Source organism: Juglans microcarpa x Juglans regia, chromosome 7D (assembly GCF_004785595.1).
Source record: "Juglans microcarpa x Juglans regia isolate MS1-56 chromosome 7D, Jm3101_v1.0, whole genome shotgun sequence".
Classification (NCBI taxonomy): domain Eukaryota; kingdom Viridiplantae; phylum Streptophyta; class Magnoliopsida; order Fagales; family Juglandaceae; genus Juglans; species Juglans microcarpa x Juglans regia.
In genome coordinates, this window is record NC_054606.1 from 17,401,917 (window position 1) to 17,427,939 (window position 26,023).

General features: G+C 34.0%; 1 protein-coding gene across 2 annotated transcripts; it reads left to right on the forward strand.

The window, feature by feature from the left end:
* The first annotated feature begins 3,475 nt into the window (after positions 1-3,475).
* On the forward strand, positions 3,476-25,999 carry LOC121239565 (2-oxoglutarate-dependent dioxygenase DAO-like). Of its 2 annotated transcripts, XM_041136832.1 has the most exons (4): positions 3,476-4,078; positions 4,212-4,527; positions 4,628-4,923; positions 25,980-25,999. In XM_041136832.1, the coding sequence occupies exons 1-3, from the start codon at positions 3,729-3,731 to the stop codon at positions 4,874-4,876; spliced, it is 915 nt and encodes a 304-aa protein (XP_040992766.1). In that variant the 5' UTR covers positions 3,476-3,728; the 3' UTR covers positions 4,877-4,923; positions 25,980-25,999. The 2 variants fall into 2 exon arrangements, with proteins under 2 accessions (XP_040992766.1, XP_040992765.1); XM_041136831.1 differs by lacking the exon at positions 25,980-25,999 and having other exon boundaries at positions 4,628-5,047.
* Positions 26,000-26,023: the final 24 nt, after the last annotated feature.

Genomic DNA, 26,023 nt, shown 5'->3' on the forward strand with positions numbered 1-26,023 from the left:
GGCAGGCACTGGAAGACGACTGTGTAGCGGCAGATGTTGGACCCCTCAAGGTACTTCAAGCTGTGGCGATCTCTATTCTTGTTTTCTTTTCAAAACATAAAAAACCCCAATGAATAATAATTCTCCCTACGTTGCATTCGTCCGTCACGTAAAAAAGAAATCATGACTTTTCAAATTGCCCAAAGGTCTCGTGTCCGTCCTGTTCATGGTTCTCTCTCTCTCTTCGTGTGAGTTGCCCAACATGCATTTTTTAGAAGCCCTCTTTTTTTAACTTTTTCTTCTTTTTTTTTAGCCTTCTTGGCTCTTACATTTTTTTCTTTTCAGCCCAGCCTTTTCTCCTAGTGTGAGTTTCAACCATTCTATTTTTTTCAGCTTGCGTTTTTGGCTTATCTCAAAAAGTAGAAAATAGAAAATAAATTAAAAGGAAGAATAAAAATATATCAAAGATGTATTGTGCATGTGAGAAATATTGCCCAATTAAATTACAAGTTAGAAAACTAAGCATAAACCATGCTATAAATCAATTTAAATCAAAACTCGGATTTATGCCTCTTAACTATTTTTCCATCTAAAACCAATAATAATGTAATGAAATAATTAAAATATAATGGTTCTAGATATATAAAATATGTAATAGTTTAGCTCAATCAGTATGAAGTGATGTCTTTGAAACAAAAACTTTATTTTTGGAATGAAATTTAAAAACTTTCGTATCTGAGATGTGTTTTCGTGGATTCTATCTATCGTGATGATGATCTTGATGATAATAGGAACAATTTTGTGTTAAAAATTTTGATTCTCGTTTGAATATTTTTGTGTGTTTGCCTCAAATTTGACAACATGAGGAAGAAGCTCGATACTCGATTTCCTACCTCTCGGATTAGAAAGAGAATGCTGGCTGATGAGGATGTTGGGAAGATAGCATTGGCGGTGCCTGTTTTAGTTTCTGAGATAATCAAATTTTCTTAGCAACCAGAAGTGTAGAGGAGAAAATAATTTTCTGCATATAATTGTATTGGACACTCTGCTGTGGAAATGGGTTTGGACATTTTTCTTCCCGTAATGGGTTCTGTTTGAGGTCGAGGTCGAAGAGTTGTTTGAGAGAGAGTTGTTTGAGAGGTGGTGCTGCTGCGTTCTCTAGGGTTTTCTCAAAGCCTATTGCTTCCATAGCTCTCTCCAATTTCACCTTAAGAACTACAGCCCTAGCTCCCGCGCCTATCTAGTTTGCAGGAATCCCCATGGGTTGATCAGGAAGTACGACCTCATGTGTTGTAGGCAATGTTTCCATAGCAACGCCAAGGAAATTGGCTTCATTAAGTACCACTGAAGGGTTTTGTTTGTCTGTTCCACAAGAGCAAAGGTTTTGGCTGAAGAATGATATGATTTGTTGTTTTTAAATTTGAAGAACCTCTTGATTTTCAGTTTTAGTTCTATGTAATGTTTAAACCTAAGTTCAATGACAAGAGTATGAATTTTTGTGCTTCAAATGTTTGAAGATCATTTAGAAATTATCATTTTCTGTTTGTTGTTATTGTTTTTCGTTCTCATTAGGTAGATTTTTCTTATGAGTAATGCAATACTTATAATTGAGTACAAAAAAGAGAGAGAGAGAGAGAGAGAGAGAGAGAGAGAGAGAGAGAGAGAGAGAGAGAGAGAGAGAGAGAGAGAGAGCTGTTTGAGAGAGTCGAGGTCGCCGGAACACTCTGTAGAGAAGAATGACTAGTGGGTGACGAAGCATAGAGACTTGGAGCCCATCTTGTAAGAGACAAGCACTAAATCAAGTTCCTAAGTTTTTCATCGACAGATCAAAAAATGAAAGGGCAGAGAAAGAGGGAGGAAAAAAGAGAGAAAATGGGACCCAGCTGTGTCAGCTGGTTACACAAAGATTGCACACGCTGGTTGTACATAGCATTATTGTTATTTATATCCATTAGAACATCTTCTCCTGCCTATCATTAGTGGAAACAGGCCATGCATGAAATTTAAGAAGATCATCAGCAGCTTGATCAAAGAAACTCTATTGGAATGGTACGACAAGTTCTCAGTCATAACAAGCACATCAAGGTCATTTATGGAGATAAACGAGTTGGGTTCGAGCTAGCAGTTGGTAGTCAAATCTGGTTCATTTAATTTTTATTCAAATGCGAGTCCAACTTAGATTTTGCGTTGAGTTAGAACTTTGTTCATTAACAACATATTTAATAGAGTTTTGTTATAAATTAGCAATTGTTCGCATCATGCACCCCACACACGACATGAAAATTTATTTATTTTCGTAGGATGTGGGGTGTGGAATGGTAAATAGTAACTGATGAGGATAATTTTTCTATTTAATACTTGAGTTAGTTCCAACTTATTCATAAGCTATTTTATTTAGATGAAATAAATAATTTATATTTATTTTAGAACATTATGTACTAGTTTTGACAAACAAATTTTAACTTTTTACTAATATCTTTATAAAGTATATAAATCATTATTCCGAAGGACTCAAGTAACATATTTAGTACAACATAATTTCTTCGAATCTATTGACATATTATAAAAGAATAAAAATATGAAGTTATTTAAGCTCGTATGAGTCAAGTCGAGTCGAGTTTTATACGAGCTATATCGTTTAATAACTGATCATAGTTTTATGTTTACGAACAACTCATTTAATAAACGAATCGAGCCAAATTTGAATTTGACCAATCCGATCTTGACTTGTCAAGTAATGATTCTAGGGCGAATCATATATATTGGATGTCTTGGATTTGAAACTTCATATTTATAATACTCTGCTCATCAAAATGGAAATTTTCTCTCAAATTACTCTTAGTTCACTTGCAAGAATCTTCTTGCCAAAAATCTATACACCCATGAGATTAGTCAGAATTTTGTTCTCGGATATCTGTTGGCAATTAAAAATGAAAAATTCTACTTATTATTCTCACACACCACACCTATTTCAAGTTTTTATTTTTGTTTTTTTTCATTTTTCCTGTAACAAGTATATGGTGTACGGATGATAAGTATAACAAATCAATTAGTTTAACAAGAATAAAATAAAATAAACAATAAAAAAATTTAAAATATATAATATATATGGTATGGAATGATGAGTAACATCTCCTGTTACAAATGCCTCAAGCTCATTTATCATGTGCATCCCTTTGACAAGTCGAGATTTTGTTTCCAAATAACTCAATCTCATCGAAACTAAGGACAACAATATTCGTACTAGCACTTGGCCGCTGCTCGTTGGTTAAACCAGAAGGATAATAATGATAGGCTAAACCAGTAAGTCTATCGTTACCTCCAAACCAGAAGAGAGAGAAGAGGAAAAATTAAAAAAAAAAACCATCCATTAGGCCGAAAAAGGTTAAACCACAGACGACATTATGTCGCAGGCTCTATCTGTTTCTCCACGATCATCTTTCCCTTTTAGAGTTCCGTCGTCAATTAGCATATGTCGAAAGAAACAAACTCGACTGACGACTCCTTTAAAAAGTGAGGTTGTAATGGAGCTCTGAGGTGAAAGGCTCCAAATCACAAAGTCACTCTATGCTTGGAAACAGCGTTGTCTTTGTTCTGTTTATAAGTTTGTCGACGTAATCGACAAATACAGAAAAAAGTAATGTTTTTGATCCGCAAGCTTCGGTCATCGCGTTGACGGATTAGGATTGGGTATCGGTGGAAGCTTTTTTATTTAAATTCGAGAAGAGAAGAGTAAAGAGGCACCAAAAATGGCGGAGGCCGGGGATTTCAAGTGTATCCCAGTAATTGATATGCAAGAATTTGAAGGTGTAGAGCAGTATAGGAAACTGAGAGAAGCGTCCGAGGAATGGGGTTGTTTCAGGATCGTCAACCACAATATCCCTGTAGGACTGATGACAGAAATGAAGAAAGTGGTGAGAGATCTGCTTGACCTTCCCATGGAAATCAAAAGGCGCAACACCGATGTGATTGCCGGCAGCGGCTACATGGCACCAAGTGATAAAAATCCTCTTTATGAGGCCTTGGGCCTCTATGATTTGGGATGTCCTCAGGCTCTGCGTGACTTTTGTTCTCAGTTGGGTGCCTCTCCTCACCAAAGGTTTCTTTCTTTTCCTCCCCTCCATCTTCTTTCAGTTCCGTTCCTGATAGATAGATGTTCATCCGAAATATCTGTTTTTTTTTTTTTTTTTTTTTTTTTTCCCTGTCAACTCAATCTAATATGACATTGGCAGGGAGATACTAGAGATGTACGCTCAAGCAATACATGATTTGGCGCTTGATTTGGGACGAAAGTTGGCAAACAGCATGGGGTTGGTTAGCGATTTGTTCAAGGATTGGCCTTGCCAGTTTAGGATAAACAAATACAACTTCACTCCCGAAACTGTTGGATCATCTGGTGTACAAATTCACACAGATTCTGGGTTTCTAACTATACTTCAAGATGATGAAAATGTTGGTGGTCTTGAAGTAATGGACAAATCTGGTGCATTTGTATCGGTCCATCCATGGCCAGGCACCCTCCTTGTCAATCTTGGGGACCTTGCTAAGGTAATCAGGCGATCCCATCTCATCCGTTCTTTGATCAGCTTGTATAAATTTTAATTCAGAAAACTTATCATTAATACTGTTGGTTGATATGTTGATGAAGGTATGGAGCAATGGAGGGTTTTGTAACTTGAAGCATAGAGTACAGTGCCAAGAAGCTAGCATCAGAGTGTCTATTGCCTCTTTTCTCTTGGGGCCGAAGGAGGCAGCGGTTGAAGCCCCACCGGAACTCGTGGATGCCGAACACCCGCGTCTCTATGTCCCTGTTACTTACGAAGATTATAGAAAACTCAGAATCGCATCAAAATTGCAAGCGGGTGAAGCCCTTGAACTGATGCGCGCCCACACTTGATCGATCATGGCAAGCATGCATCTCCCCCCACTACCATTTATGTATATATTTATGTTCGCAGAATTGTTAGATTTGCGAGTCATGTAACTAGCTTGGAAAAGAAAGTAAAAAAACATAGCTTAATTAATCCCGAGCTAAGTTATGTGCATGCATCTCTATGATGGATGCTTGTAAAGAAGATACTGGAAACTTAATTATATATATATAAGGACTGTACAGGATATTGCAGTTACAAGTTCAAATATAAAAAACATTCGAATAGCGTAAGAAGAGGATCCTATATTATCGGATAGCACTTTTACAGAGGATAGACTACAACTGATCTAGTTAAGGAGATTGAGTTGGTTACAACTACATGATTTCCTTTATACGCCCCCTCAAGATAGGCGTGCCATCAGATAAGCCGATCTTGGTGCACAAATTCTGAAATTTCTGTCGTGACAAGCCTTAGTTAGAAGGTCTGCAAGCTGGTCGTGGGTGCTGACATGAGAGACTTGTAGCATTCCTTTTGAGACTAGATCTCGAACGAAATGGAGATCAATAGCAATATGTTTCATCCTTGAATGCATTACGGGATTAAGACTTAACTGAGTGGCACCAATATTGTCACAGAATAAATGAGGAGGCTTAGGAATCAGAATACCAAGCTCATGAAACAGTGAACGAATCTAAATGAGTTCTGATGTGGCTGAAGCAAGAGCCCGGTACTCTGCCTCAATGGAGGAACGGACTACCGCACACTGCTTACGTGTGCTCCAGGAAATTGGGCATTCACCTAGAAAAATGAGATAGCCAGAGGTGGAGGATCGGGTATCCTTATCACCTGCCCAATCCGCATCAGAGAACCCTTTAAGAGTGAGGTTGCCAGTGCGTTTGAGAAGAATACCATGATTGAGAGTGCCCTTCAAGTATCGCAGAACACGTTTGGCAGCAATCCAATGAAGCTGAGACGGTTGATGCATGAACTGAGCCAACTTGTTGACCGGGAAGGCGATGTTAGGCCGAGTAAAGGATAGATATTGGAGAGCGCCTATAACTCGACGATACTCAGTTGGATCAGTAGGATAAGATCCATCATGAAGCTGTAGTGAATCCTTGGTGGCAAGTGGAGTCATCACAGCCTTGGCATCGTCCATCTTTGTGCGAGTAAGAAGATCCCGAATATATTTTTGTTGGGATAGGAACAGCCCTTGTTTCACTGAAATGACTTCAACACCGAGAAAATAATTTAATGGTCCAAGATCCTTCAGAGAAAAATGACGACCAAGCTGTTCAACCACTTTAGAAATAACATTAGAGTCACTACCAGTGATTAAGAGATCATCCACATAGATCAGAAAGAATAGCGTAACTCCATCACAATTATAAATAAATAAAGAGGAGTCCGATTTGGATTGTTGAAATCCCAACTGAATAAGACAAGTACTCAGTTCTTGATACCAAGCACGGGGTGCTTGTTTTAAGCCATATAAAGACTTCTTTAACCTGCAAACATCAGAAGACAGATTAGGATCAACAAAACCCGGAGGTTGAATCATGAAAACTTCCTCCTGAAGTTGGCCATGCAAAAATGCATTATTAACGTCCAGTTGGCGAAGGGGCCAATTTTTCTGAACAGCAATGTAGATGACAACTCGGATAGTCACTGGTTTAACAACCTGGCTGAACATCTCATTATAATCAAAACCATGCTGTTGATGAAATCCTTTTGCCACCAACCTTGCTTTGTAGCGAGAAATACTACCATCAGGATTTCTTTTAATTCGAAAAACCCATTTGCATCCCACGGTTTTGATGGTTGAGCTTGGTGGAACAAGCTCCCAAGTGCCATGTTTAACCAAAGCCGTGAACTCCTCGGACATAGCATATCGCCACTTGGGATCTTTCAAGGCTTGAGACACACATGTGGGCTCTACATGTTGAGGAAGAGGGTGTTTTGTGGCTAGATAAAGGTGTTTGGGTTTATGAATATTATTCATAGATCTGGTGGTCATAGTATGAGTGTGAATAGGCTGGGTTGAAGCTGCAGGTTGAGGTGTTTCTGCTGGACGAGATTGTGCAGGTGAAGATTCTGGTTGAGGAAATAGAACTGGAGCTGTAGGAGCGCTTTCCATCATGGTATGAGAGGAAGGTATCAGTCCAATGGAAGGCACCACTGGTATTGCAAGGTCTTGTGTGTTAGCACCTGAAACTGACAGAGAGGACTTAGTGACCTGGGTAGAGGAAGAGAAGGGAAAAATATTTTCTTCAAAGACAACATGCCGAGACAGGTAGATGCGAGAAGTATCAAGGTCCATACACTTCTAGGCATTTTGTGAACTCGAGTAACCCAAGAAGAGACAAGGAATTGATTTTGGTTGTAGTTTATTAGTGGTATAAGGTTTCAACCATGGATAACACTGACAACCAAATATTCTCAATTTCTTATAATTAGGTAGACGACCAAATAAGCACTCAAATGGACTCTTATTTTTTAAGATAGTAGTCGGCATACGATTTATTAAATAAACCGCTACCTGAAACGCATAGAACCAATAAGATGGAGGCAAACTTGCCTGACTCAATAGAGTTAAGCCTGTTTCGACAATGTGACGATGCCGTCGTTCACTTGTACCATTCTGTTAAGGTGTATGAGGAGCGGTGGTTAGCCAGCTAATGGAGTTAGAAGAAAGATATTTTCGAAGAGCATAATATTCTCCCCCATTATCTGAGTATAAGTGCTTAATTTTAAAGCCAAACCGATTTTCAAGTAGCCCTTTTAACTAAACGAAAATGGAGTGGACATCACTTTTTCGATGGATTGGAAACAACCACGAATACTTGGTAAAATGGTCAACAAACAAGGCATAAAACCGAAATCCATCAAGTGAAGTGGAAGACGTAGGCCCCCAAACATCTGTATAGATATATTCAAGAGGATGAGTACTAATAAGAGAAGTTGAGGAAAAAGGCAATTTATGACTTTTATTGCATTGACAAGCAGTACAAAGAGATGGTGAAGAGGAACGAGATACGACAACAGGAAGAGAAAATTGACGAACAACCAAATCAACAATTTTATTCGACGGATGCCCAAGTCTTTTATGCCAAATTTCAGACGTTGTGCGTTCACCAACTAGTGCTAAAACAGAGGACTTGGTAGCAGGAGAAGCCATTGGCATTGGATAGACACCTTCCTTACATTTACCACGAAGAAGAGTCGCCCCCGTGCTCCGATCCTTCACAAGAAAATGAAACGGATGAAACTCGAGATAAACATTATTAGAGCGAGTAAAATTATAAATTGAGATCAAATTCTTGTGAATATTAGGAACACAAAGAGTATTGGTTAAGGTAAATGTTTTCGAGGAGGAGGGAAGAGTCATAGAGCCAATATGTGTGACTTGCAAACGTGAACCATCGCCAATAACGACCTCATCCGTGCCATCATACTCCGAATGAACGGATAAATTTGCAAGATCCAAGGTAATGTTATGGGAAGCAGCTGAATCCACAAGCCATTTCTTGTCGTTTGACCCGCTGGTAGTGGCACAATTTACAGACTTCTCAGTAGAAGGCGAGCGACAGGTCTTGGCCGAGTGTCCCAATTTGTCACATAGCTGGCAAACAATTTGTGACTTACCAGACCGCTCTTTACGACCATAGCGATTGGAGTTGGTGCATTGCTGGCCAAATGAATTAGTGTTGAAGCGTTGATTGCGGTTGGATTTGGGAGCAGCAGAGTGACGTTGGGTTGAGTTTGCAGTAGCAACCAGGGATGAGTTAACGGCTTCAATACGTTATAAGTAGTTTTCATGACCAACCAGCATGTCATGAAGTTCTTCAAATGTAAGAGAAGTTTCACGCGCCCGAATAGGTGCTGCAATATCACGAAATTCAGGACCGAGGCCATTGAGGACATAAAGAGTAATGTCATCTGCTGAGACAGGGGAGTCTATTATTGCAAGTTCATCAACTAGAACCTTAATGGCATGGAGATACTCTGAGACCGAGCAAGACTCTCGTTGAATGAGAGTCAATTCCTCCTTAAGTTGCATAACACGGGTACGTGAACGATTGGCATACAACCATTGCAACTTGGACCATGCATCACGAGCAGTAGTTGAAGCAGCAATTAGTGGCATTACCGGTTCGGAAACTGATGCAAGGATCGCATGAAGGAGCAGCTTATCTTGCCTAAACCAGCACCAGAAGGCTGGATTTGGAACAGCTGCAGAAGAGGAGGTGCTGGTAGGAAGCGTTGGTGACGGGCAGGCAATGGTGCTGTCAAGATAGCCTTGGAGATCGTAGCCAATGAGTAAAGACATCAGTTGGGCACGCCATGAAGGAAAGTTGGAAGGTGTCAACTTCAGAGGAAGCTGAGAGCTGTCATTGATGGCAACAAGATGAGTGTCACCATTGCTAGTAGGCTCAGATTTATTGAGAATCACAGACTCAGAGGATGTGGCCATTGAAAAGGAGAAAAAAAAACTCGTTAGAGAACTTGTAGTCTCTGATACCATAAAGAAGATATTGGAAACTTAATTATATTGATACAAGAATGTCCTATATATAAGGACTGTACAGGATATTGCAGTTACAAGTTCAAATATCAAAAACATTCGAATAGCGTAAGAAGAGGATCCTATATTATCGGATAGCAGTTTTACAGAGGATAGACTACAACTGATCTAGTTAAGGAGATTGAGTTGGTTACAACTACATGATTTCCTTTATAGCTTGGTGCTAATGGTATTAATATGATGCTTGGTATCTCATCTCATCCCTTCATCATCTTTTCCCTCTTGTTCAATACATAGAACCGCGTCTCCACACCTCTCTCTCTCTCTCTCTCTCTCTCTCTCTCTCTCTCTCTCTCTCTCTCTCTCTCCTTCCTCCTTCAGTGTTTAGTAAAAACTTGTTTTGCAATTAGATTATAAAAACAATAAGTTTGTTGTAAGCTAGTGAAAGGCAGGTTATAGATCACTTCTTGCAATTATATAAAAATAATAACAATAAAAAAAGAAATTATAAATAGATTGATCATGAACAAATTAATGTGTGGTTAAACTTTACGTAGAATAGACAAAAGATTAAAATAAAAAAAATTGGTATATTAGACAAAATTTGTCTAATACGGTGGACGATCCAATGCTAATTCTAACTTTAACCAATTATATAAACTAGGATTTCTTTTTCTTTCAACTCTGTTACCTTTTTTAAATCTTAATTTTTAAAAACAATAAAATTAAAATGATTTTTTATTGATGGTTACTTTGTTTTTTTGCTACACATTTACACCTCTTGTCCTCGCACAGCCACATCATTCGGCGTATGAAACGGAAATTGTCTTCCTTTCCTGAAGCAAATAGACAAAGTGTTTTTTCTTTTTATTTTATGGTTCAGGTTGTACGTTTCCGTGACATGTAAGATGAATGCATCTGGAATTAAGAATTTATTTTTAATTAAAAAAATTATTTTAATCACAAAAAAATTTTATTAAAATAAATTTATAAATTAATATGATTTGATATGATATATTAAATTATAAAATAATTTTTTATTATAAAATTTACCTAATATATCATATAAAATCATATATTTATAAATTTATTTTTATATTATATCTTTGTAACTGAATTCTCTTTTAATTTTATAGCTTGGCTACACGGTGAACGAGACAACATCGAGAAGATAATTAAGGGAATGTTTAGGTTTTTAGAGTATCTCATATTTAGTGAATAATTATAAAATAATTTGAGTAAAGATGTTTTATTGAATTTTTAGAGAGTAAAAAAAAATGAATAAAAAAATAATATAATTAAAAATTTGTTTGAACATTATTTTTATTTTAAAGTTTGTTAAAATTATATTGATTTTTATATTTTGTTTCAAGTTTGTAAAAGTTATATTGATTTTTGTGTTTGAATAATAATTAAGTAATATTTAACAACTTAAGTAATAATGTATAGGATGTTTTTGTCAAACATCTTATAAATCTTTAACAACTTCTTAAAAAAAAAAAAATATCCATCAAACTAAATTCCTTACTCTTTCTAATATGCTTTAAATGAAACTGAAATAAGATTTTTATTGTATATCATCAATTTAGCTTTTGTTTTCAAATCTCCGCTCCAAATTATTTTTTCGTTCATAGATTCACATGAACTTCAATTCTTTTATTTATATGTTGGTGAAATATAAAATAATATAATAAAAATTATAATAAAATTAACATTTAAATGAAATTAGTTTGGACTAAGGTAGAAAAATCTCACTCTCTTTAATAAAATTTAAGCCCTCTACGATGTACAAAATTTCAATTTAATTAGTGGAGCATACTTCCTCTTGACTTGTCTCTTTCAAGATACAACAGTTCAACTGATTGTCGTATAGTTTGAACGAACTCTATACAAAAAGTTGAGCTCAAAGCTCCACTAATAAATAACCTCTCTTTTGTCCCGTCTCGTCTCATCTCATCTCATATAATCATTATAAATTTTTTAAATTCTCACACAAAATATAATAAACAATTCAATTTTTTTAAATCTCAAAACAATAATAATATTAAAAAAATAATATTTTATTGAATTTTTAATTTTCATTTCAACTTAATATCCAATAAACTTTGTTTTTTCAGCAATAGAATATATATTTTTTTTTTTCAATAAACAAGGTGCTTTCTTCGTACAAGTATATATATCACCTCGCACCGTTTTCAAAACCTAAATATTGAAGGCTATTTAATCCCGTAAATGTAAAAGTTCAAGATAAGAAAAACTGAACGAGATAAAGCCCAGGCTTTCGACTTTTCTTCTGTATACGGTTTTTTTTTTTTTTTTTTTTTTTTTTTTTTTTTTTTTTGTTTTTTGTTTTTTTTTTTTTTAAATTAACAGGCAATTAATATAATAAAAGCAGCCACCAACGTCAATAAAAAGCTAAACCTTTCCACGGGCGTTTTATTTTTCAAAATAAAAACATACAGGCGTTTTTCGTGCTCATTAGTAGACATTAAACAAACGTTATAACTAATATTTATTAAAAAATACCAACATTTATATAATTCCGATGTGCATTTGCTTTTTAAATCTGATATTTTTTTGCTACATGAAAAGCTTTCTTTGGTTGAATTTTACATGTATTTCATAATTTTCTCTTCAAAAAAACATTTCATTAGTTGAGTTCACTTGAATAGAAAACAACAGAAGATGCTATATACCATCCTTTTTTTATCATCTTTCTACCATTCTCTAAATGGTTGGAAAATTATTTATTACTGATGCATGCCACACTATAAGGGAATGTTGAGTGGATTGTAATTAAGAGAATGGTGGGTAGAATTTTTCAGAGAACAAAACTCAAGAAGATCCTAACACTATCTAGTTAGTATTCCTAATCCTATAACAACCTAACACAAAGAAACCCAAACACAACTAAGTCCCGGTTTAGTTAGCCAATACAAATGAAAAAATTTCATCTAGACTTGTACCGTACAATAGTTTTGGCTATCTAAACATAATATTTCATCTCTTAAGTTTTGAAAACATCCACTTAAATGAACAGTAAATAAATAGTATAAAATAGTAAAAACTGACATGAACAGTACGTGAATAGTGCCAAAACTTACGTAAACAGTGCATGAACAGTATATGAACATTGAAAACTGATGTGAACAGAACATGAACAGTGTACAATTTGGGTACTCTATAAAATAGTGGGACCCACACCTTTTTCAAATCCCAAAAATTAAAAACTATCTCATTTCATTTCACTATCCAAACACGTATTTTTTTTACAAACTATTTTATCTCATCTTAACTTAAAAAACTTTACTACTATTCAATATATCTCATCACATCTCATTTAATCTTACTATCCAAACATAAGAGAAACAATTCAGATGAGATGTGATGAGTTGTAAGAGTTTGTAAAAAAAATGCAACTCATTATATGTTTGCTCAGCATGAATACTATTGTCCATATGGAAATGACTTTGGAACTCCTCCATGTACTACTTTGATAGCTTTTGCACTTGGAAGACAGATCTAGAAAGCCATCAAGTTTTTGGCACCATTGCCGGGGACAATTAGTGTTTATTAGAGCATTCCATCGCTGCTAAGAAGATGTTTGTAGTGGTGTGAACCTCTTCATAGCTTGGGTGACATTCTTTTTATTTTATTTTATTTTTGTTTTTCTTATGTTTTCCTTTATTTTTTGCTCTTGTTTGTATGACTGGTTGGACCAGAGACCAAACTTCTCAGTTGGTTAGGACAGAATCACTAGCATCTTTTAACTCAGTATCCTTTTTGCTTGAATCATCTTCTGACACTCATAGCACCATGGCTAAAAATGAGAATCATGATAGGGAAGTAGTAAATTAGAATAGGACACTTAGTTACAACATGTCAGAACTAGCACACCCTTATGCATAATCCAATCTTTGAATGCAAAATGCCTTTAATTTCAAATCTGGATTGATTCCATTGATTCCACATTTTCATGGCATGGAATCTGAGAACCCTTACTTTCATATCAAAGAGTTTGAAGAGGTTTGTTCTGCATTTATGGACCGGACATGCACTGAGGAGGTTATTAGACTCTATTTTCCTTGAAAGATAAGGCTAAAACATGGTTGAATTCATTAAGACCTAGAACCATAGGCACACGGCAGGAAAAATAAATTGAATTTTTGAAGAAATTTTTTCCAATAGATAGGACAAATGCATTTAAAAGACAAATCACGAACTTTACCCAAAGATCCTAAAACTTTTTATCAAAGCTGTGAAAGGTTCAAGGATCTTTTAAATACTTGTCCTCATCATGGTTATGAAAATTGGCGAGTGATAAGTTTTTTTTTTATGAAAGTTTGACACCTAAAATGCATCAATTTGTACAAACCATGTGTAATGGAGAACTTTTCGACAAATAGCCTGAGGAAGCATTCGAATATTTTGATTACCTTGCTGAAAATGCTCAATCTTGGGACACAGCTGATGTGCATGATAGGTTTAGCCAAGTTGAGTCTGGTCATGGAAAACATACTTTAAAAGAAGATGATGATTTACGTGTTAAATTAACCTTGCTGTTCAGAAAAATGGAAGTCATGGATTGAAAAAAGTAAATGAAGTGCATGTTGTACCTAAAATTTCTGAGAAGTGTGGCATATGTGAGGATCATGGGCATTCAACTAATGAATGTCCCACAATCCCTGCTTTCAAAGAAGTATTGTTGGACCAACCTAATGTTGTAAATATAATACATAAATCATATTCTAGTCCTTACTCTAATTCTTACAACCCAGGATGGAAGAGCCACCCAAATTTTAGTTAGAAGAGTGACCAGTAGGTAGCTCCAGCAACCTTGGCTCCAGGACCCTCTCAACTCACAATTCAAGCACCTCCAATGCAAAAGAAGGGACTTGAGAAGACGGTACATCAACTGTCAAACACCTAACCGTAATTTATGCAAAGTCAAGCAACAATCAATAATCAAAATTTTCAAGCAATAAATGACATTCAAAGCACACTTATAAAGATGATTATGGCCTGAAACTCCCAAGAAAAAGGAAAATTTCATGTACAACCTCAACCCAATCCACAAAGTCAGCCACTTCAAGAAGCAGTTGAGAATTCAAATGTAAGGCAAGTGAAGGTAACCACTACTTTGAGAAATGGTAGGGTAGTGAACATTCCAGTTCAAGGTTCAGACAAGGCTGGTAAGGTCTCTAAGCCTATACAAAATGAGGCTGAAAAGAGTGAGGTGGAACAAACTGAAACTAAAAATAAAATTGTAAAGATTTCATGTCCTGTACCTGCTTATTTTCCTCAAAGATTGGCTCTCCTGCACAAAGACAAACACCAATCTAAAATTTTAGAAATATTCAAGCAAGTTAGGATTAACATCCATTTGTTGGATGTTATTCAACAAATTCTCATTTATGCTAAGTTTTTAAAATATTTGTGTACTGTTAAAAAGAAATTAAATGTACAAAAGAAAGTCTTTCTTACAGAGCAGGTCAGTGCCATAATTCAGAGTAATACCCCACCAAAATATAAAGACCCCGATTCACCTACAATTGCTTGTGTTATAGGAAGTTCAAAATTTGGTCAAGCATTGTTAGATCTTGGTTCAAGTGTGAATTTACTACCTTATAATGTATATGAGCAGTTTGGTTTGGGAAATTAAAACCAACTCTAATAATTTTACAACTAGCTGACAGATCAATCAAAATGCCAAGAAGAGTTGTTGGCGATGTCTTAGTTCAAGTGGACAAATTTTGTTACCCTGTAGATTTTATAGTGTTGGATGTTCACTTGACGCCAAAATCTTCTTTTCAAGCACATGTGATTCTTGGGAGGCTTTTTTTTGCTATTTCAAATGGATTGATAAACTGTATGAGTGGTGTTTTAAAGCTGAGTTTTGGGAACATGACTCTCGAACTAAACATTTTTAATATTTGTAGGCAACCTCAAGACTTGCAAGATGTACAAGAAGTCAATTTGCTGGAAAGTATCCTTGAGGAAGAGGCTTATTTGGCATATCAACCCATTAACTTGCTGTTTGAATTAGAAAATATTTGTGATCTCATTATTAATGACACCCCCACTGATGTTTCTCTTGTTCTTAATGCAAAAAATAAATTTGAAGCTAAATGGAGGCCTAAAGTTGAGCAGTTCCTGTCATTGACAGCAAGTTTAAAGCTTTCAGCAGATGAAATCTCAACACTAGAGCTGAAGCCATTGCCGACTGACCTGAAGTATGCATTTCTGGACCCTAACAGCACCTTCCCAATGGTGATTTTTGCCTAGCTCACTCATAACCAAGAAGGGAAACTAGTGGAATTTTTGAGGCAGCACAAATGTGTTATTGGATGGACAATTGCGAATGTAAAAGGTATAAATCTTCTTGTGTGCACTCATAGGATTTATTTAGAAGAAAATGCTAAAGTCTCTAGGGAGATGCAAATGAGATAGGTAGTAAAAATAGAGGTTTTGAAACTATTTGATGTGCAAATTATCTACCCTATCACGGACAGTAAGTGGGTAAGTCCCATTCATGTAATTTCAAAAAAGTCTGGGCTTACTATTGTGAAAAATGAGAAAAATGAACTAATTTCTACTAAGATTCCTACTGGTTGGCGAATGTGTATAGATTATAGGAAGTTGAATGCCGCTACTAGGAAATATCATTTTCCTTTTCCATTACTTGATCAAGTGTTAGAAAAAGTTACTGGTCATGATTTCTATTGCTTTCTTGATGGATTTTCTGATTACTACCAAATAGAAATAGAACCTAAAGATCAGGAGAAAACAACTTTTACCTGCCCGTTTGGCACTTTTGCATTTAGAAGATTGCCTTTTGGACTATATAATGCACCAGCTACTTTCCAAATATGTAGGCTTAGTATTTTCAGTGACATGATTGAAAACAGTTTGGAAGTATTCATGGATGATTTTTCAGTATTTGGTAGTTCTTTTGATGCATGTTTGACTAACTTACAAGCTGTTTTAGCCAGGTGTGAAGAGAAGTATTTGCTTCTCAATTTGGAAAAGTGTCACTTCATGGTTCAAAAAGGCATTGTTCTTGGTCACATAGTCTCATCCCGAGAGGATGATAAAGCTAAGATTGAGCTTATCTCCAAGCTTCCTATATCCAAAACAGTAAAGGAAATCAGGTCTTTTCTTGGACATGCTGGGTTCTATAGGAGGTTCATTCAAAATTTTAATTCTATCTCTAAGCCCTTATGTGAGTTACTTAGGCATGATGTTATTTTGACTGGACCTATTCTTGTCAAAATACTTTTGATGAGTTGAAAATTTTGCTTACTACAGTCCCTATCATGTAGCCTTCTGTTTGGTCTATTCCTTTTGAGATGTGTGATGTTAGCGATGTAGCCATAAGAGCTGTACTTGGACAGCATAGAAGTAAGTTCACACATGTCATTTCTTATGCAAGTAGAACTCTAAATGGAGCCCAAAGAAATTATTCTACCACAGAAAAAGAACTGTTTGCTGCAGTTTTTACACTAGACAAGTTTCGAACTTATATTTTTGGTTCCCTTGTGGTTATTTTCACTAACCATGCAATATTTAAGTATTTATTATCAAAGAAGGATACTAAACCAAGATCGATCGATTTGATGGATTCTTCTTCTCTAAGAATTCGACATTATCATCAAGGATAAAAATGGTGCTGAAAACATAGTTGCCTACCACTTGTCTCGGCTAACATTTGCTAAAAATGAGCACATTATTCCTATTCTTGACTCTTTTCCTGATGAACAATTAATGTCAGTTGAAAATTTGTCTTAGTTTGCTGACATAGTTAATTTTTTAGTAACAGGACAAACTCCACCCAATTGGAGTGCTCAAGACATAAGAAAATTCAAGCATGAGGTAAAGTCATTCTTCTATGATGATCCTTATTTGTTTAAATATTGTTATGACCAAATTATAAGGAAATGTGTGCCTGATCATGAAATACAAGCTGTTCTTTCTTTTGTCATACTGAGGCTTGTGGGGACATTTTTCTGCACATAAATTGTTGAAAAAATTTTACAAAGTGGGTTCTATTGGCCGCATATGTTTAAGGATGCGTATAATTTATGCAAAACTTGTGAGCCATGTAAAAAACTAGACACAGTCACTAAGAGGAACATGATGCCTTTATAACCCATTTTGGGCATTGAGATTTTTTATTGTTGGGGCTTGATTTTATGGGGCCATTTCTATCTTCTTTTTGTTATTTATATATCCTAGTAGCAGTTGATTATGTTTCTAAGTGGGTTGAAGCTATTCCATTTAAAACAAATGACCATAAGGTAGTACTTAAATTCTTGAAAGAAAACATTTTTGCTAGATTTGGCATACTTAGAGCTATTATTAGTGATAATGAAATCTATTTTTGCAACAAACCATTTGCTGTCCTCATGAAAAAATATGGTATACACCATAAGGTTTCCACTCCATATCACCCTCAAACAAATGGGCAAGCTGAATTAGTTAATAGGGAGCTTAAACACATCTTAGAAAAAAAGTCAACCCCAACAGAAAATATTGGTCTTTAAGGCCGACTGATGCACTTTGGGCTTATAGGACAACTTTTAAAACTTCTCTTAACATGTCCCCTTATCGCTTGGTATATGGAAAAGTATGTTATCTTCCCGTTGAGCTTGAATATAAGGCATATTGGGCTATTAAACAATTCAAATTTTCCTTTGACCATGTTGTTCTGTGAGAAAGTTTCAAATTTCAGAGTTGGATGAGTTTAGATGAGATGCATATGACAATTTTAAATTGCCAAAGGAACGTATGAAGATGTTTAATGACAAGCACATCCAGAGAAAAACTTTGAGCCTAATGAACAGGTTTTACTTTACAATTCTCGCTTCCATCTATTTCCAGACAAATTATGATCGAGGTGGAGTGATCCTTATTTAGTTAAGGTTGTATTTCCACATAGAACTGTTGAGATTACTAATCTTCAAAATGGAAATACTTTCATAGTAAATGGCTAACAACTTAAACATTTTTTGGCAAAACTTTTACCTGAGGATACTTCTATTCCTTTGCAATATCCTACTTATTCTAATGATCCTTAGTTCATTTCTATTTTGCTTTAATTTTTTTTTCTTTTTTTTCCTTTTTTTTTTTTTTTTGTTTTGTTGTTCATTTCACTTCTATGTTCCTTTTTTTTTTTTTTTTTCCTTTCATTTATTTTGTTTTCTTTTACTTTTCTTCATTCTATCTTTTCAAGTTCATTGTATGTTTGTTTTTTTTGTTTTTTTATTTCATTTTTACTTTCATGATCCCTTCAGCCATCTCAACTATTTCCTTCGACCCTATTTATGCCTTGTTTTATTTATGTTTTGTAGTTAGGACACTGCTCATTTTTAGTTGGGGTAAGGAGAGTTTGAATACCACTTAGTCTCTCAAGATTTATAATTGTGGAGTTTGAATTTTTTGTGCTTTACTGCCAAGTTACTGTTTTCACACTTCTCTACTTAAGATCAAATAGTTGCAGTTTTGGGCTACACTAATTTCCACTGGTATAGTTTAAGTTCAACACAGGACCTTATTATCAATCTTAGCAACTCAAATTTAGGCAATGTATTTCAAAGCTATTGATTGATGATCTTAATAGACACAAACAAATACTTTTGTTGTTTGTTTGATGTCAATCAATGGTTTCATCTAAGTAACTAACAAGAACTACAATGAATTATATCTTAATGGCCTAGAAAAAGTGAAAGAGATACTCCATAAATAATAATAATAATAATAATAATAATAATAATAATAATAATAATAATAATAATAAATGAGAGGTAAAAATATTTGAGAAAATGGACAGGCGAGAGATCAAGGAAAATAATTAGTGCAAGTGCATTGGAAAAATGATGCCTATCACTGGGATTCTTAGGAGGGGGGGGGGGGGACTTTCAAAGTGTGATAACGTGAAAACCACCAATGTAATGGTTTTGAATTGGAGTAAAAATCTTTTGGTTTTTCTTGAAAAAGTTACTAAGCTAAAACTATTGTAAGAAATCTTGAAACCAACAAATGGCAATCTATTCATACATTTGAATGCACTAAAAAATCTGCAGCTTAAATACATTTCCCTTGTTTGGGTTCTTGAGAATTTTATAAGCCTTTGTGTTAATCTATAACCTGACCTGACTATATTTTAATGTCCAAGACCACAATATGATTTAATCTTTTGTAGAGATTTTTTAGTTCAAAGGCTCACTCTTAGATCCTTCAATTTTTTTATCGCATTATTTGCTAAAGACTAGCAAAAAGCTAGTTGGGGGGGGGGGGGTTTGTGATAAAGTATTAAAATTGCGTGATTAAGCTGCTTAAGTGAATAAATTGTTTAACCAAAAATTGAGTTAAGCACTTAATTATGCAGTAGATTATGATACTTGAGTCAATTGATAAAGTATGATATTTTGCACTTGAAAAGAGTTACAATGCAGCTGTTCCATACCAAAATTAATACCCCAAATTTTAAACCTCTTATATCTTATTTATATGTTGCAAGGCATTATTGGAAAAGAGTTGCTGACATCCTAATTGTACAAGGATATTGAAGCACGGGGGTATTCTTGGAAATACTCAACTTGAACGTGCAGCATCCAAAAGCTAAGGGGCTAGGGATCTGAAACACAAAAAAAAAAAAAAAAAAAAAAAAAAAAAAAAAGGAAAAGAGAGAATGAGGAAGTTACGGATGAGTGGGACGGGGGAGTGCTGGACTTGCTGGTTGGAATCAATGGCTGGGCAAATTCATGCACGGGAACTAAAGGCACGATGACATGTGGCCTCAAGTGCGAAAATGGAGCAAAAATCCAAAGGGGAATGGGAGCCAGCCAATCACGAGCCCACAGGAGAAGAATATAAAGCCAGGCATTTCGAGGGACATTTTTTTCAACTTCTTTTTGGTTTTTCATTTGGGTTTTCATTTTCAGACTTTTGGGCCATTTTTATTTTTCATTTTCTTTTGGGTAGATTCAAAAAAAAATGTGGATGGAGTGTTTGGATTCAGTGATGTTAGGCTAAATTTCTAAGCCTAGTTGGGGAGTAACCTAGAAACAAATTGGTTTGATTTGCTCTCTTTTCCATTGATTTTCATTTCACAACTTATTGAGTTGCAATGTTATTATATTTGGAGAAACTTAGAATTCTTTCTCATGAATCCTGATCTGTTGTAGACGCTAGGCACAATTAATACTTGAATTGATGCAAGATTTTGATAAACTTCTTTCATTGTACATCTAGTTTTGCAACTTAGTAGGAAATTTGGGCTAAGACATATCTTGTGCATGATTTATTATATTTTTCAACCATGATCCTTACGAATGGGTTGGTGGTTGAGTAAATAGGGATTTCATCATTTTTTATTAACAATCTATGAAATAGTGAAAACTGCATCCTAGGCATTTGATATTTTGTTTCATTTCTATTTATTTTTCTACAATATCTAATTTTCTTGCACACACCTCACTAATATTCATTTGTTTCACTTCCTTCAATTTACAAACACCCATAAAACTATTTTATAAAAAGATCATAACCTTCGTTTCCTCGATACCCTCCACACTAGTACATAAATATATTCTTGTTTCTCTCTTTAACTACGTAAAAACTCATTTCTCAAACATGCTCATTGCATAAAAATGCAACTCATTATATGTCTGCTCAATATAAATACTATTATCTATAAAGAAATGACCTTAAAACTCTTCCATGTATTTTTTTGATTACTTCTACACTTGAAAAACAGATTTAAAAAGCCATTATGTTCGCGTAACCTAATTTCCCGCGAGTTGCCGATAGCAGGGGCCCTCTGATAAGAAATACAATGAACATACATAGGAATGTAACGTTGAATTGCTGAGTTCAATGATTCTGTCAAAATAAATGAGTACGTACGTGCCGAAACATTCATGGAACTAATTAACCATCATAGCTAGCTTAAGCACGAGGCTGCTCTAATTATTCAATAAAAAATAATATTTTGAAAAAAATTAGCAAATCTGAAATTCATATAAAAAATTATATTTTTTAAAAAAAAAAATATGTGCCGCTTGTGGAACCCAAAATTATATTTAACACTCAGCCAACTTAGAAAAACTTTTAGTGCTATAAATAAAATAATTGCTTTGGCCAATCACATCAGTAGAGTGCACAAAGAATATATAAAAATGACTGTATGTAATAAAACTCATATATAAATCTCGAACACGAAGTGAAAATATGAAAAAAATGGGCATCTTTGGCCAAATTTGTTCCATTATCAGAAAAAAATTATTATATTCTCAAGTCTGTGTATAAAGCATACTATCCATATTACTTAAATAATAAAGCTTGATTTGTAAGATTTAAATTTTAAAATTTGTATTTCAAATTAAATTATGATACATGTATAAACAGTCTGGAGTGTAAAATTTTTAGAATAGCAGTACTTAGAAAAAATTATAATTAAATAGAAAGACTTATCTGAAATGTGAAAGGAATATTTTAATCTATTCATCTTTATAAGGATGAAGTACACAAACTAATTGTGATATTAGGTTAGAGATCTTTCCATTTCTATTTAGAGTAGTGTTGGTACTCTTCCATCAAGGGATGCAGTACTATTGATATATTATAGGAGACACAACCCTTCATGAGTAGTCATCTTTATCTATCACGTATAAATTTATATTAAATAAATACATCATTATATTCTGGCCACAATAAATCTTTTCATATAAGAAATGTGTTCATATCCCACAAATTAGTTAATGTTATATGAACTGCATATGGTCATAATGATACTCATTTTGATGTACTCCCACTCGTATAAAAAGCACAACACAAAGAATCATGATGATAACACTCTTTATATATGTAGCGAGCACTCTCTTTCATATATTACAAGAAAATTATTTATTTATTACCGGTTATTTATTGTCAAAATGAATCTATTCTCGTTACAAATAGTCATTTCTATCGCAAATAACTTGTTATAAATGCTCTTTTTTTTTTTTTTTTTTTTTATAATGATAGTTCTATAAGCGAGTACCTTATGAGCAAAAAATCTTCAAAGACCTAATACCAATATATTAGTCATTCAGCTTCATTTTTATGTTTATATCCCAATGAATAAACTCAATACTCTATGTGGGTCAGAATAATACCGTACTTATAATAGAATATTCATAAAATTCTAACATATTTATAAATCTCTATCATAAAATTCTAAACTTTATCATATTTAGCTTGTTGTAATTAATGTAAATCAATTATTATAAATGATTTATGTTGTAATTGTATTTCCATTCTTTATATGGCCTCATTAAACTATAAATATGACTTTTTATTGGATAGATTGATAGGCAAAATTACAAGGTTTTCCCTCTCAATTACATTTCAATTTGTTATTTATCAATGTCAACAAATAAATCTTCATTTTTAATGAATTAGTATAAGTTTACGTCTACATACCATTTAGAGAGAACTTCTCTCAACTCATCTCATCTAATCATTAATTTTTTTTTTAAATTTCTACATAAAATAAAATAAATAATTCAACTTTTTCAAATTTCAAAACAAAAATAATATTAAAAAAATATATTAATTCTAACAACATTTTATTCAATTTTTAACTTTAATCTCAACTCATCTCTTCTTATTGACGAAAACAAATGAGGCCTTAAACTAATGAGCTAGTCTTGTATGCTCCACGTGACTTTTATGTAGTAAACTAGTACACAGCTTAGTCATGGCGTAGCCTTCATTAATTTTGTGCTTATATATACTTTATGTCTCTTAATTTTTCCTCTTACAATGAATCACTTTAAGACTTGCATGTTCTTTCTTCTGCCTTTTTGTTCTAAGAGAATTTAATTAGAATAAATTTAGTGGAGAAGATTTATAGGTCTCACTATATTATTTTCAATCTTGAAATATTGTCATTATGATAATTCATAATGTAATATAATATTTTCTTCATGCCAATATGTAATCCTTAGTTCTTTAGAAAACCCAATGACCTTAATTACAACTTATTTTCACAATCCAATAATCCTACGACAAATAATAATAATAATAATAATAATAAAATATTTTATTCAACTTTCAATTTTTATTTTAATTTATCTCATCTCATATATTGTTTTCTTTTTAATTTCTAGTATTAAAAGAATTTTTTATTTTTTACTGACACGTGGCAATCCCTCATTGATGGTGATGTGAAATTTTGATGAATCTGTAATAGTGTCTTTTTAATGGCATTATAAATTTTGAGAACTGTAAAGTGAAAAATTAAATTTGAGAGATTAATCCGTCTAAAGAGCAAAAGCATTGGGGCTAAAATAGCATTTATCCCAATTTTTAATGCAAAGCTACGCATACTACTGGCTATCTACTGTACAGGCAATATATCATTTATATATAGAACTAGGAAATTTGCTGAAATATTCTTTAATCCCATGCACTAACCATGGGATATATGTACATTGAGTAACAAGGTTTTAGTAAACCCATATAAGTGGCACCCAGTGAAATAAATTTACTAAATCATAGGACTGTAAGGGGGTTGTATCTAGCATTACTCTTCTATTTCGAATGAATTTATTAAGGTCGGCTAGGAACTTTTTGTTAGAACCTTAGGCACAAAATTTTATTTTAAGACCCTTTGAGGCTTAGAGAATACTTTTTGGACCATAATAATGTGCCAATGTTTTGAGAAATCCAATTGCGGTTTATGAGTAACTTTAAGGTTCAGTACTCTCAACTCATCTCATCTCATCATTATAATTTTCACATAAAATACAATAAAAAAATTCAACTTTTTCAAATCCTATAATAATAATAATAATAATAATAATAATAAATTATTCATCTCATCTCATCATTATAATTTTCACATAAAATACTACAAAAAAATTTAACTTTTTCAAATCCTAAAATAATAATAATAATATTAAAAAATTATTTTTTAACAATATTTTATTTAACTTTTATCTTTCATCTCAACTGATCTTATCTTAACTCACTGTCAAAACCTAACCTATAAATAGGTCATGGGGCCATTATTATGGTGAGTTAATGATTTCTATTAGGTGCAATAAATAGTTAAAGCCTATTTAATTTTTAAGGAGTTAGTGGACCCATATTTAATTAGGCCATGGGCCCATATGCATTTATTAGACAAGTTGAGTTTATTTTGTAGGCAAAATCGGCCCATTAGAAATTATTAAGTGACTAGGCCTATAAAATCTAGGAAAGCCCAAGAATTTGGCTAGACCCATTAAATGGCCCAACCCATTTTGTTAAGTCCCAAGGGCCCCTTAAAAGTCAACAAAAAGATCTAAAAAAACCCTATGACCCATGGGCCAAATCCATAAAAGAGACCTAACTGGTTTATGTGTGTATAAAGACAAACCACAGACCCAAAACCCAAGTACAGGCCCACCCGATCACCCAATATTTTAGACCTGACCCAGACACACAAGCTGACCACCCATCTATAAAGATCCACTTGCACGTATACCTCAAGAAATACTAAGGTTGTCGCACTATGCACACTTTTCTCCACAAAAATTTACATTTCCATGAAAGCCGCCAGCCTCCACGGTCATCCACAACAAGCCTCCCTCCAAGCTACAACCACGGCAAGGCACGTCCAACACCTAGTCAGCAAGCCTCCAAGTTGCACCATTTGAAACCACCACAAGAGTTCAAGCCGTCAGCCACCCAGCCTTGAACCATTGCACTTGGGCCAACCATTCACTCTTCCACGTCGCCTCCCATCAACAAAGCAGAAAAAATGAAAAACAGACAACTCGGCAACACACATGGGAACTTCTTCTTCTTCTTCAATAAAGTTCTATAAACAACTTATACATTTGAAAAAAAAAAATGGGCCCTTGCCTCTTCAAAAGATTATACAAAAACCTTTTATGAACACTGAAAAATTAGATTTTGTTATTTATAATTTTTCCATTAATTATATATTAAACTAATAATGATAAAAGAGAAGTGTATTCTTAGAAGGAGAATAGGTAAAATGATTATTATCTATGATATTTTTAAAAACTAATAATGACATAATATCTATTTGATCTTGTTTATATTCTCATTCCCATTGAGTTAATTAAAATTTTTTATTACGTATATATATTTTTAAAAAAATTCTACTTTATATATATATATATATATTATTTTTGGGCCTTTTTCCATTAGGGGCCTTAAGCAATTGCCTAACTCGCATAATGGAAGAGTTGTCCCTACATGCACGGCTTCCGCTTTCGCCTGATGCCAAACATTGTGCAGCACCAAACCCACAACCATGCATATGGGTGTAACGGGTCCGGTTTTGTACATTTTTTAGAACCGAACCGATATACATCCTTTTGAAAATTTAAGAACTGATACCAGAACGATTCTACCAAAACCAGAACTTCCGATTTTTTCGGTTTCAGTCTGGTCTGATTCGATTTTACAGATTTTCTATGTTAGTAATAATATGATGTTTACATATACTAAACTATTAGTTTATTTATATTATAGTATAAGTATATCATTTTATAATAATTAACACATATGATCAAATGTGTAAAAATGTATTTACAAAAAGAATATATATATATATATACACATATTCTAATTTATTATGCCAAAA